Genomic DNA, 13362 nt, shown 5'->3' on the forward strand with positions numbered 1-13362 from the left:
CTTATTCGGCCAAGTCGGATTTGGCTCTTTGATCAGCTGGTTCCCCTTGTTCCTCAATTGGCTCTGGATTTTGCCAATTATCGTTTCGGTTGACTGGTTCGTATTCGATTTTGGTCGATTCGCCCGATCATCAACTCGGCTAGAATTGGTACCTAAAGATCTATTTTTGATCCCAATCGGCTATCGTCTTTTCTTCCGTGAAGAGGATATCTTGGTTCCTAATCACCTTCTTGTCGATTAGATCCCATAGCCGATTGCCGAATTCATCATCATAGCTGAGAAATAGACACGGTGTTAATCCTGGGCTAGACTTAGCCACAAACATAGGGGGTGTCCATACTGGAACACTTCTCCAAAGGTGTGGTTTGGATATGGATGTCAACCGGTGTTTATCTGATTCCGATCTGACTATTTCCGGATACCTTCCAGATTACTTAATATGCAATTGATTACTTCTAACACGCGTAAGATGAGTAATTACGCATAGAACGACAAGTACACCAAGACACAATAGAATTAAGAACAAACGCTAATCTTGTATTACTTCTGTTAATCATTTACATCGATTCCAGATCCTTTTATAGGCATCTGGTAGGGATTACAAAACGATGCCTTACCGGCTACCGACTATCAATTGATGTGGATCCGGATCAATACAACTATCTGGATCCGTCTGTTCCTATAATGTTACTTAACTAATAATTATGCTACAACTTATATTATTATACTCTGACTCGTCCCCGTCCATATTACTCATCTGGAACATACTCTAGTCCAACACATGGCACTCCCGTGGATAGTGTGGATATTATTGCACTTTGATGTACAATGCTCCATCGTCAACAACATTCGGCGTTGTTTTCAAACCATTACCAATCTGAACACTCTCTCTCTCTCTCTCTCTCACACACACACACATTTCCGTCTTGCAACAATCAACTACTACCCACGATTACTACACCTACCAAACCCTAAACTCTTAACATTCATTCAGTCGTGTGTGCTCAAATATGTGTATGTACATACATACATATACATATACGTTATACGTATACGTATACGTATATTTTTGGTTGTCCCTCTCCCCTTCCCCTTAAAGGAAAGAAGGCCTTTCCTTTCCTTAATTTCGGTAGATTCACACAAACAAACACACACACACACACACACACACACAGAAAGAAAGAAGCAGACGCTTTGTTTTACAGTGAGTGTGAGTGTGAGTGTTTGGAGCAGAGCTTCCCGCTGCCATAGCCCGTGAGTGTGCAGAGGCGGGGGCAGGAGGAGGTAAGACACAGTGAGTGAGTGAGTGAGTGGCATCATATCATATCATATCATGTTGTGGGTAGACAAGTACCGGCCTCACTCGCTGGACAAGATGATGGTGCACGTCCAGGAAGCTCTGCACCTCAAGAGCCTCGTATGGACTTTATTTTCATCTCATTCTCATTGTTTCCCTTCCCTTCCCTTCCCTTCCCTTCCCTTCTCGTCTGATTGATTTAACTGTAATGGTTGTTGTTCTTCCGCTGCCTGCAGGTGGGTCAGGGTGATTGCCCCCACCTCCTCTTCTATGGTCCCTCCGGAGCAGGAAAGAAGACCCTTATCATGGCGTTGCTTCGAGAGATGTATGGTGCCGGCGTTGAGAAGGTATCCTCCACTTTCTTCTGCTTCTAGGTGGCTACAACTTATATTAGTTCTTTTCGTTGACTGTGGATTCTCAGATCTCTTTGTTTATTCCATCAGATCAAAGTGGAGAACAAGCCCTGGAAAATAGAGGTATGGTTGCTATCCTTTCATGTATCTTTTTCTTCTCTTGCAGCAAGTACGTGCCTTCGAGACTAACAAAAAAGATAACATTAGATTTAATTGTTTGACTTCAGTTTATAGCTCTGAAAACTTCATTGCATTCATCAGCATTGCGAGGGTGCAATATGGCATGTTAATAAGAATATAAAACCGAGTAGTAATAATGAAAGAACTTGTAGAAAAAGCGATGCTTTGATCTGGAATATTTTTTTATAGTAGTAGTGGTTGTAGAAAAAGCCATGTTTTGATCTGGAATAGGTTTGTATTGCAGGCTGGGGCACGTAAAATCGAGGTGGAGCTGACCACAATCTCCAGTAACTACCATGTGGAGCTCAATCCTAGTGACGCTGGGTTTCAAGATAGATATGTTGTGCAAGAGATCATCAAAGAAATGGCCAAGAGTAGGCCTCTAGATATTTCTGGAAACAAAGGATTTAAAGGTTAGCAACAAATTCTCTTTAATTATTATGATACTGTCATTTTTTCGTGTTTCGATAAAAATTAGATGATGAGTGGTCCAACGAGCATATGATAATCGATCATTTCATTATCAAATAAACAGATGCATAGTGTTTTTTTACATGCATTTACTTGTCCAAATGAAAGCTTGTGAATGTCCCTCTGTGGATATCTTCGAATAACAAAATCCTACAAGCTTTTCTTATATACACAAAGATCATACCCTTCTGAATGTTGTTGTATTTTGCACTCCTTACTTATTGACATTCTTTGCAAGAAACTATGCCCACACCTAGCTATCGGCCTGGTTTCGGCTCAAACCGAACTGAACCCTTTACCTGTCGTTTAACGGTTTATCGATTCCAAAATAATTCCTAAAGCTTTGCAGTTAATTATTTTTCGAGCTCAATTAGAATCAAACTTTAATAATACAAATCATTAAACCGAAAATAATTTTAAAGAACTTTTTGAAATATAGTGGTTCGTACTAAAGATTTTATAGAATTTAGGGGGCTATTTTCTGGATCTTGGGTAGACCCATTTTGAGCTTCATTCTCATGGAAACCTATAAATAAATCATGCCTATATTCAAAATTTCATCTCTGTGAGCAAGGTTAAGTTTGCATTCACAAAGGCAATATCGTTGGCTTCAGGGTTCCCCGTTTATTCCTTCTCTTTGACTGAGGCTGTCTATAAAAGTACTCCAAAATCTCTTTTCCAGCTCTTTAATATATGCTAATTTTTTGATCCCATCAGTAGAGGTTTTTACAACAATTAGCATCACTTCCTCTTTTTGTTTTTAAATTTTCTCTTCCTCTCTTCTGATTGCTGGGGACTCATTTTGCCACTCTCTTTCTTATTATAAGTTACCATGGACATATTACAACCACACATTAACACAATATCTCTCTGTCTCTATCTCTGGTTGCAACTTACGTTTCTCCACTCTCTCTTTCTTGTTGCATCTTAGTTTCTCCACTCTCTTTCATATTGCAACTTACTTTTCTGTTTTCCTTATTTCTTGTTATAACTTGTCACACATATTATTAATTTGTTTTAAAACATACAATCTGATATTCTCTCTCTCTCTTTCCATTCTGGATCGACCTATGCTAGAGATCTTTCAAAGACAAAAGTTACAATATATCTAACTTGAGAATGTCACATGTGCTGAAACAGATTCCCTCGTCTGTTTTTATCTTATTTACTTTTATATTTACTGAGTAATACCTATTTTATTTGGTTTGTTGTTCTCAAAGACGAGACAGCACCTAAGATGTAATCTCTTATTTGGTCTTATAGGCCATTTTGGCCTCTTAAAAGACGTTAATATATCATTCATTCTTTCTCTCTCTCTCTCTCTCTCTCACCCTTGTTTGGCCTCTTAAGATGTCAACGTATATTTTTCTCTTTTTTCCGTGAATTATAAATGAGTTAAGACTATCTATGAATTGTCTCATAATGATTTGTTCCTCGTAAAGAATACAAGTTGATCGAAATTCAGATGATCATTGGAATTTAGCTTGAAAACCTTATTACCCTGTTTTCAGCTGTGGTTCACATTCATAGATGTCATGAGATCAATCTTCCTGATGGTAGTGAGCATTAATCTAGGTAATTTTTGATGATTCACATGAAAGATAATGGTGTAAAATTTCAACATTCTTCTAAATGTATGGGATAGTTTATGAATTATGTCGAACTATTTTTCTGTGGATGAAATACAGAAGAATAGGAAATCCTTCATAAATAGAAGGTACCACTAAAAAGCTCAAAACTCTTAAGAATTAAAATGGTTTTATATGCGCTAACGCTGCATTCATGGGTAGTAGCTATTCGTCTTTTTAGCAAACATAAAATCATTCTCATTACTAATTAGGGATCTTTTCCCATTTCCATGGATAAACATATTTATTAGCAATAATTGCACACGTGCATCAAAATCAAAATGCATACAGTATTTAATGTTTGAGTTTCCTTCAGCTACACCTGTTGCCATATTTTTGCAGGATTCTATGATCTCTGTACTTGCATCAAAATCAAAATGCTTACAGTATTTAATGTTTTGAGTTTCCTTCAACTATACCTGTTGCCATATGTTTGCAGGATTCTATGATCTCAGTATCTTCAGACTTCTTAATAAATATGGATTGGCTTGTAGTATGTATATGTTAGTCATGAATATACAGAAGTGAATATGTCTCTTGGCAAGCAGACTCTTCTTGAGATAAACTCCAATTTTAATTATTGACTTTATACTTGGGATAGACAAACTGCTGGCCGGCTTCTAAACTCGTTCATGAATATATGCTCAAAAATGTATCAGTTATCTTGGAATAATAATTTCTACCTCCTTTAAAGTTTGTACGTTCATATCTGTCTTTATGATCCTGTGCTTATGCTTGGAATAACTGCATACGTCTACTTAACAGTATTTTAAGTACTGACTTTATTATCTTGTGGCAGTGCTTGTGCTAAATGAAGTGGATCGACTATCAAAAGAGGCTCAACATTCACTTCGTCGTACCATGGAGAAATACAGCTCAGCATGCAGGTTAATCTTATGTTGTAATAGTGCATCGAAAGTTATAGAGGCAGTTCGTTCACGTTGCTTGAATGTTAGGATAAGTGCACCCTCCAAAGAGGAGGTGAGTACTGAATTTTGACTTTTCAGTAATTTATTGTCGTATTTTTTCTCATTTTACATGCCAAATACTTAATCATTGCTTTATTTACAGATTGTTAAAGTGCTTCAACATGTTTCTAAAAAAGAAGGGCTACAGCTTCCATTGCCTTTTGCTGCTCGAATAGCTGTTACTGCAAATAGGAACCTGCGAAGGGCAATCCTTTCGCTGGAGGCATGTAAAGTACACCAGTAAGCTCTTACTTTTTCGCTTTTCAATTATTCTGTAGTAGAGTGATGAGATTCTGTGAATATCATAAGAATGGGGAAGATAGAGTTTAGGTGCATGATTGAAATACGCTTTACATTTGTGGTCTGTGGATTGAGCAATGAATTTCTGCATGGGTACCAACTGATATCAGGTTTGATTTAGGTACCCTTTCACAGATAATCAAGTGGTTCAAACAACTGATTGGGAGCAATATATTGTGGAGATTGCATCTGACATTGTGAATGAACAAAGCCCTAAAAGGCATGTGTCTGAGCTTGTTTTTACTTTCAATATACAAAGCAATTCAAGTTATTGAAACCATTTAATGTTTCTGTAATTTGTGGGTGTTCAGGCTATTCTTGGTACGAGGAAAATTGTATGAGCTCCTTGTCAACTGTATTCCACCTGAAATAGTTCTCAAGGTATTTTGCATTAAAGAGTAGACTTTACTATGGTTATAGTGGTTCTAGCCATCTGAATGGACTTTCAACTGTTTCAGAGGTTGTTATTAGAACTGATGAAGAAGCTGGATTCTGAGTTGAAACATGAAGTGTGTCATTGGGCAGCTTATTATGTAAACATTTATTTTTAAAGCAAAATTTGATATTATCTTTAGAATGCTGTAAACTACATTTTATTAAGTTGGTGGATATCTGCTTTCTTGTCCAGGAACATAGAATGCAGCTTGGCCAGAAGCCTATCTTTCATCTGGAAGGTATATGATTTGATCGTTTTAAGTAACAATTATCATACTAGACTACATTCTTGCTTATAGAAGTTTTTGTACTACTGTTTTCCAGCATTTGTTGCTAAGTTTATGAGCATATACAAAAGATTCCTAATTGCAACATTTGGCTGAATTAAAGTGGGATATGCACATCAACGAGCTATAGTGATACTCGATGGAAGGGTTACATTCAGCTGGCTGCAGAACAGTCACACGAAGGTTACTTCAATATGTACCAACTAATGGATATGTTTAGACCATGGTACTTAAAAAAGTTACAAATGACTTCATTCACAACCATCACAGATGCTTTACTGCTGGCCATGAAACATTCTTTCCATGTTCAGAAAGGACATTGTCTTAGCTTGGGCATATTATAGCATCAGACATTCATGCCGTGTCATAGGAAAGGTAGCCCTCTTTTCACAGTATGGTCTCTTTCTAAGTGTTGGTAGTTTTGGTTCGAAAGTTTTCGAACAATTTTGCTGCGATTTTTCATGAAAAGTGCCATTTTTAGTCTCCATGGGGATGTACATATTTTCCTCCACAACTATAGGTTATGAATTCAAAATTTGAAACATTAAACATCTTTTTGAGTTAGAGTTGGACATTTTTAGCAAAGTTGCATGAAAGTAATAAGAAGGCAACAATTAGGAGAAACCAGTCCAACTTCATGCCGCATCTTCATTGTTAATTGCAAGGTTTGGAATAAACATTCTCAAGCTATCTTGCTTTTGTAGTATTCAAAGTTGGTTTTCCTCTTTCTTTCTCATGTTTATGTGACGTGAACATGAGAAAAAGGTAAGATTCACAGCATTAATATTATTGTTTGTTTTATTTGCAGTTATAATTGATATCATCAGACTTGTCCGTATTTATTGTCACAATAAACAATAATAGAAAATTAATTTCCTCAAATTAACATATGGAGCCTAGAGGCAGCTCTCCTCCCATCTAATAATCTCTTGAGCCAAGGAGGCTAGGATATAAGAATGGTTGCATGTAACTCGGTAAACGGTGTCTACAAATAAGCTAATTTACCAGCATGGCGAAAAGGAGTGGATTGAGCACATAACATAGTAAATCTTTATATGCCTTCACCATACTTGAGCAAAGTATGACTGAAGTAACATCTGGATTGTGCTAATAAACCTTTGTGGAGCCTTCCAATTAACTCACTATGGTAGATTATGCATGTTTGCTGAACTTCTGCAATTGACAACGCTTTTGTGTTTTTGTTTGTCTTTAGATTCAACTTATTTTTTTGTTAGAACTTCACATTCGGAAGTTTGGAAGCTTTGATTCTCCTTTCACTGAATACATTAAAATGTACAGTGTGATATTGGAGGAGTATTAGAAAGCAGCTTAGGTGCACAATCAAATGGTGATGCACTTGGCTTGTTCTCAAGGCTAAGCATGCCCTGCCACTTGATGTTCATGCCTTAACCTTCCCGTGCAGTAATGCTAAGCTCATCAGGTGCTGCTGCTATTAACCTATCAGGTGACATCATGATGTGCATTACTTGTTGGAACAATGCAGGATCAATCTCATGTCCTAGCAAGAACGAGATTTGGTGACATCTCTTGAAATAGACACCATTAACTTGATGGATTGTATGTGGCCCCAATTTGATGCTTCTTGGCACAACATGTTAGACAAATTGTAGGGTCTTGAAGAAGTGTTTTGCTAAGAGTGTTGGGCAAATGTGATGGAGACTCATCTACTCTTGATCAATGGAGAAGATGGGCTCCAACAAGGATGGGGAACCCTACTTCAGGCATCATTAAAGACGTAGGACATAGCCTAGAGAAATCATGAAATGGTTGTGGACGTGACTATTGAGGTTCATTGTGTAATGAAAGGACATAATGTAAACTGTAAATGCATAAAAGAAAAGCAATAAACATGTTTTAAGTATTCTTGAGAATAAATTGGAACAATACAACTTTTGATTAGATGATCAACAAGTATATAATTAAAGCTAAATTATAGTATAACATGTATAACTTACCAGACCCATCAAAAACCTTATGAGGTTGAGACTGATGCAAGTGATTATGTATCAAGATGCCAAACTTGTTGCATTTGAGAATAAGAAACTTTTTCCTAGTTAGTATTGGTACTTAGTCCAAGAAAAGAAGTATTTGCAGTTATACATGCACATAAGTCATGGAGACATTATGTATATGGACATCGTTTTGTGATAATTATGGACCACCAATCCTCAAATATTGTTGTGACCAGCAAGACCTCATGGGTCGTAAGGCAAGATAAGTAGAACTCATTTAAGACTTCAATTTTTCTGTATGATATTGCAAACATTGTCAGTGATGCATTTAGTTGTATTCATGAAGTTAACATGTTTAGATTCATTGAAAGTAAATCTAATTTGTATGAACATCTTCGAGGAAAGTACCTTGATGATAGTTAATTTGGAAAATTTTGGGTTAGAGTTGAATCTAGAACGAATGCAATAAACACTTCATTCTTAAAAAGAACCCTTTGCATTGCAAATGATTTGCTCTATCGTAATGGAAATGTTTGTGTCCCAAATTCACCTTAGGTAAACATGAAATCTTTTTGAATGTCATGATGTACCCTCAACAGGTACCTTGAGATACATATCACACTTATTCTTATTATCTTTATTAAAAGTTATTGGTGTAAAATGCATCATATGATGTAGAGGATAATGTGATTAAATGTCACCAATATTTGGTTAAGAAGGCTCAAGGGCTTAAGGGTTTAGGTCTTTTACATCCGTTGGGTATTCCTTATAGCATGTGGGAAAATATCACAATAGATTTCATCATTCGTTTACCATGCACTAGGAAAATTCATGATGTCATTTAGGTGGTCATCGATAGATTAACAAAAATGACCAAATTCATTCCAATGAGATCCAAAATGATAGCTCAAGACTTGGCTTACCTATTCGTTAATGAACTATTCTTATGCTATAGGTTACTAATGGATATAGTTATTGTTAGGGATACTAAGTTTAGGAGTGATTTTTGGATGCAAGTCTTTAAGAAACTAGAAAATACTTTGAGCATGAGTTCCATAAACCACCCTCAATATGATGGATAAACAAAATGAGTTAATCTGATAATTAAGGATATGCTTTGAGTGTATGTAGCAAAGAAGCCTATTAAATGGGAACAATATCTTCTTATTTTGGAGTTTGCCTATAATAGCTCCAAACATACATCAATTGGACACATTCCTTTCATGTTGATGTACGGTTTTAACCACGAGCCTTAATTGATGTCACTATTCATCGTGATGATCTACAAAGTACACAAAAATTTCTAAGGGATATGCAAGCCATGTTGCATATAACTTGGGATAACATAAAAATGGCTCTAGACAAAGCTTGCTTTTATGCTCACTAGCATTGACATCCTTGTATATTTCTCCCTAGATAGAAAATGTGTGCCTCATGACCCCACGATGTTGTCTACTTGTAAGTATACTAAATTAGCATGAGGCTTTTTTGAACCTTTCCATTAAAACTTAGGTTACTCTTGAGGATTTGTCATACAAACTTCATACACTAGAAAGAATTCTTGATTAAACACATTCTAGCATATTTGAAAGTTTAAAATAAAATGGATGGATGGTTCTATTGTAGATATTACTCGCGATAGCTGAGGTGTTTTTATGGTACCCCGGATTCTTGCAATAGAAGCAGGTAGGCCTCCCCCTCGACTTCGACCTCGTCCCCAACTTTTCCCCGGTTCTAGGGACTTCTATTCCGGCCTCTTCCCTGGTTCATGTCACCTTCTGTGACTAAGGCCTTCTAGTTGGATACAGACGCTCTGTCCTTCTGGCAAGCTTCCTCATTTAACAAGCTCGACTTCACCATCTCTAGGGATAGATGTTTCCCTTCCGGTTCGGCGTTGCCCAAAGTGACGACGAGCGCCTCCCAGCTATCCGGAAGGGATCCCATCAACAATAGCGCTAATACCTCGTCGGCAAGAGGTACTTCTAGAGAGGTGGTCTGGTTGATCAGTCTTTGCAAGGCATTCAGATACTCCGCCATGCTGGAGCCATCCTTATACCGAAGTCTCACAATCTTCTGGAACATTGAGTCCATGTTGACAACATTTTTGTTCTCAAACATAAAGTCGATCTTCTCCGAGAGGACATCCGCCTTGGTCTCTTCATTGAAATTGTTATATCTAGACTCATGTCTATAAAACACATGATGTATGCTGCTCCCGTTAGATGCATGATGTCCCAAGTTGATGCATCAATCTTGTCAAGCTTGGTCTTACCGTATTGCATAGGAAACCATAAGTCTTTGCACACAAACATGTCCCGCATCTTTGACTTCCACACATAGTTGGGGCCTGTTAACATAGCATGTCGGATCCATTGTCGTTAGTATGGATCTTCACAAGGGTGAACTCTCCTTCCTCCACTTACTCCCGCAACTAGTGGTACCTCCTTTGTATATGTTTGGTTTGAGAGTGGTAGCCAACATTCTTGGCTATATGTATATGGCGTTTTGGTTGTTACAATGAAGGAAGAAATCCCTTTGCTTCATCCCCAACTCACTGAAGGAGTTTCTCATCCAAATCAGCTCTTTGCCGGTCTCTACCGTTGCCATATATTGATGTAGATGCCACCCCTTCGCCACTGCCACCGCAAGCAAGACATGGAAGATCATCATCTTTGCGACCGACGCGAATGTCTCATCATAGTCGATGTCATGTTGCTGCACATAGCCCTTTGCCACTAATCGGCCCTTGTACCGGTTGACGACGCCATCAATGTTGTATTTGACCTTGTATACCCACCGACAACTGATTGGCTTCACTCCTATCGGTACGTCCACCAAGTCCCACGTGTCATTCTCTGCGAGCACATGCATCTCTTCCTCCATGGCCTTCTGCCAGTTCGGATCCTTAGCCACTTCTGCGTAGCTCTCCGGCTCACACATGGCTGCCACCTTCACCATGTATGCATAATGATGCGCCATATACTTGTTATATCCATATCAAACTACGGGGTGCTTTTGGCGGGTGGATCGGCGGAGTTTTTGCTCTACCAATTTCTTGGTCCTCTTGGCCGACTAAGACTTCTCTTCCGAAGATCCATCTTTGTTCTTTCCGGAATCGGATTCGCTCCAATTCGACTCATCTATGTTGGTGTCATATTTTGACATCTTCTTCTTCCCTTTCTCTTTGTGTGTGAACCATCTCCTTGGTTCCTTACGCAGGGAAAGCACGACTGAGTCTTCACTGCTCGCCGACGCATCATCTTGCTGGTCCTTCCGACTCAGCTCTTCATTTGGCCTGCTCGGCCGGAATGAGATCAGACTCTCATCTAGAGTACCGAATCCTTCTTCTTCGTTTTCCCGGATCGTTTCAAGCTCACTGGCCTCATCTTTAGGAATCGGGTCGTAGCCGATTCATCAAACTCGACATCTTGGCTTACTCGGCCCGCCTTTGTCTGGGGGTTGTAGCACTTATACCCCTTCTGGTCATGAGAGTGGCCGGCCAATATGCACTTCTCCGACTTTGGGTCCAGCTTCCTTCACCTCTCATCCGGTACATACACATAAGCAATGCTACCGAATATCTTAAGGTGCCTTAAATTCGGCTTGCGCTCGAAATATAAATCATGTGCTGACACCTTATCTTGATCTGGTTTTGGATGTAAGTATAACTTCGGCATGCCCCTCTCCTCCAACATCACCGTTGCTGCCTCCACAATCAACCGATTCTTCCTTTTGGCCACACCATTTTGTTCCGGTGTGTATCTGCAACTGAATTCCCTCTGAATTCCTTTCTGCTACAAATAACTGTTGAATTGACCGGAAAAGTATTATTTTGCCCCATCCGACAGCAACCACTTGATCTTTCTCTCTGTTTCCCATTCCACAAGACTTCGCTTTTCCTTTCGATTAGGTAGATCCATGTGTGCTGGCTGTAGTCGTCAATGAAGGAGACGAAATATTAGCTCTCTCCAAGACTAATGTCTTGTGATGGTCCCCAAACATCCGAATGTATCAAGTCGAGCTTGTTACGGCTCCGGTTTCTTTTAGTGGGGAATGGAAGCTGGTGTTGCTTCCTGAGCTGGCATGCTTCACAGATTTGAGCCTTCTAGCCAATAAATTTCGGCAATCCAAAAACAACTTGTTTCGATTGTAGGTCGTGTAGCCTTTGATAATTGACTTGGCCGATCCGCTTGTGCCACAAGTCGATATATGACTCAACTTTCTATCCTTTTGCGAACAAAGTGTGCCTATGTCGTTGGTGTCGAGGATGAACATCCTCCCGTCCCGACTCCCTTGCATGATGACTTGGCCCTCTTCCTTGATGAAGCACCCGAGATGCGTAAACCGCACCTACATCCCTTGGTTGACGATCTGTCCGACAGACAACAAGTTCTTTGTGATTGTCGGAATGTGAAGCACGTACATAAACTTCCCTTTTTGTCCGACATGACTCAAGGGAACTTCATTGACATGCACGATCGGGTGAGGAGTGTCGTCTCCGGTTTCAACAACTCCCGGTTGCTCCGGCTTTTCTAGAAACAAGAACCACTCTTTGTGGCTCGTCATGTGGTTAGATGCTCTGGAGTCAACGTACCACACTTCCTTCGATCGAGTTCGCCTTGTGTTTCATCACAAAGGCTGGCCCTTTTTCAATCTTTCCGGTCCTGAATCCTTCCGATCCTTTAGCGTAGTGCGAGCTTTGCCAGTTCCCTTGTCCGTTCTTGCCAGATCCGGATTTATCCAAGTTGGCATGTTTCTTCCAACACTCGCTCTCTCAGTGACCTAACAATACCAACATTCCATCTCGGCCTTCCCTTGTCGGTTTCCAGCGCCACTTTGACTCCCCCTCCTTGTGGAGAGTCTAGAACTGTTGTTGGCACCATCTCCTTGCCTCTGATTCTACTCTTGCCGGTCGTTGCTATTACATGCCGACCGACCTCGTCCTCCACGCCCACAGGGCATCTGCCTCCGTGTACAACATCCAGCTGTCTGATTGAGTGGTCCTCAACCCACTCGCGTGGTTTTCTTCGACCATTAGCATCGATTTCAGGTTGAAGAAGGACGATGGCTTCTACCGTCTGGATTGGCCCGTACCGTTTTGCTAGACCACCAAGGCAAATCTGAACCATCTCTTCTTCGTCCACCGTCACATTGATGTAACTGAGCGCGTCGCAGATCTCCTTTATTTTGGTGGTGTAGTCGGTAACCGACATGTCTCTCTGTCGGATGTTGTTGAGCTCTTGTCAGAGCTGCAACTTCCGGGTCATCGTGCTTGCCGTGAAAATCTTTTTCAGATTCTCCCAAGCTTCTTTCATAGTTTTTGCATCTCTGATGTAGCTGAGCATTTGGTTGTGCACACAAGATGTGAGGCAGTACAACATTTTGGTCACTCCTTGTTTCCATGCCGGGAAGTCCTTGTGGGCCGAATCCGGCGCTGCTACATTCGCTCCTTCTACATAGCTCTAGTATC

At 39.7% G+C, this 13362-nt stretch overlaps 1 protein-coding gene across 1 annotated transcript; it reads left to right on the forward strand.

Moving 5' to 3' along the window:
- Window positions 1-1255: 1255 nt before the first annotated feature.
- EMB2775 (ATPase family associated with various cellular activities (AAA)) lies at window positions 1256-6472 on the forward strand. Its single transcript, XM_087316649.1, has 11 exons — window positions 1256-1417; window positions 1534-1644; window positions 1741-1773; window positions 2075-2243; window positions 4729-4910; window positions 5001-5137; window positions 5319-5417; window positions 5509-5578; window positions 5656-5730; window positions 5826-5871; window positions 5957-6472. The coding sequence occupies exons 1-11, from the start codon at window positions 1334-1336 to the stop codon at window positions 6013-6015; spliced, it is 1065 nt and encodes a 354-aa protein (XP_087172775.1). The 5' UTR covers window positions 1256-1333; the 3' UTR covers window positions 6016-6472.
- Window positions 6473-13362: the final 6890 nt, after the last annotated feature.

This window comes from Azolla caroliniana, unplaced genomic scaffold (genome assembly GCF_043228905.1).
Source record: "Azolla caroliniana isolate FFs.n. ecotype wild unplaced genomic scaffold, voAzoCaro1.0.p SCAF_3, whole genome shotgun sequence".
Lineage (NCBI taxonomy): Eukaryota > Viridiplantae > Streptophyta > Polypodiopsida > Salviniales > Salviniaceae > Azolla > Azolla caroliniana.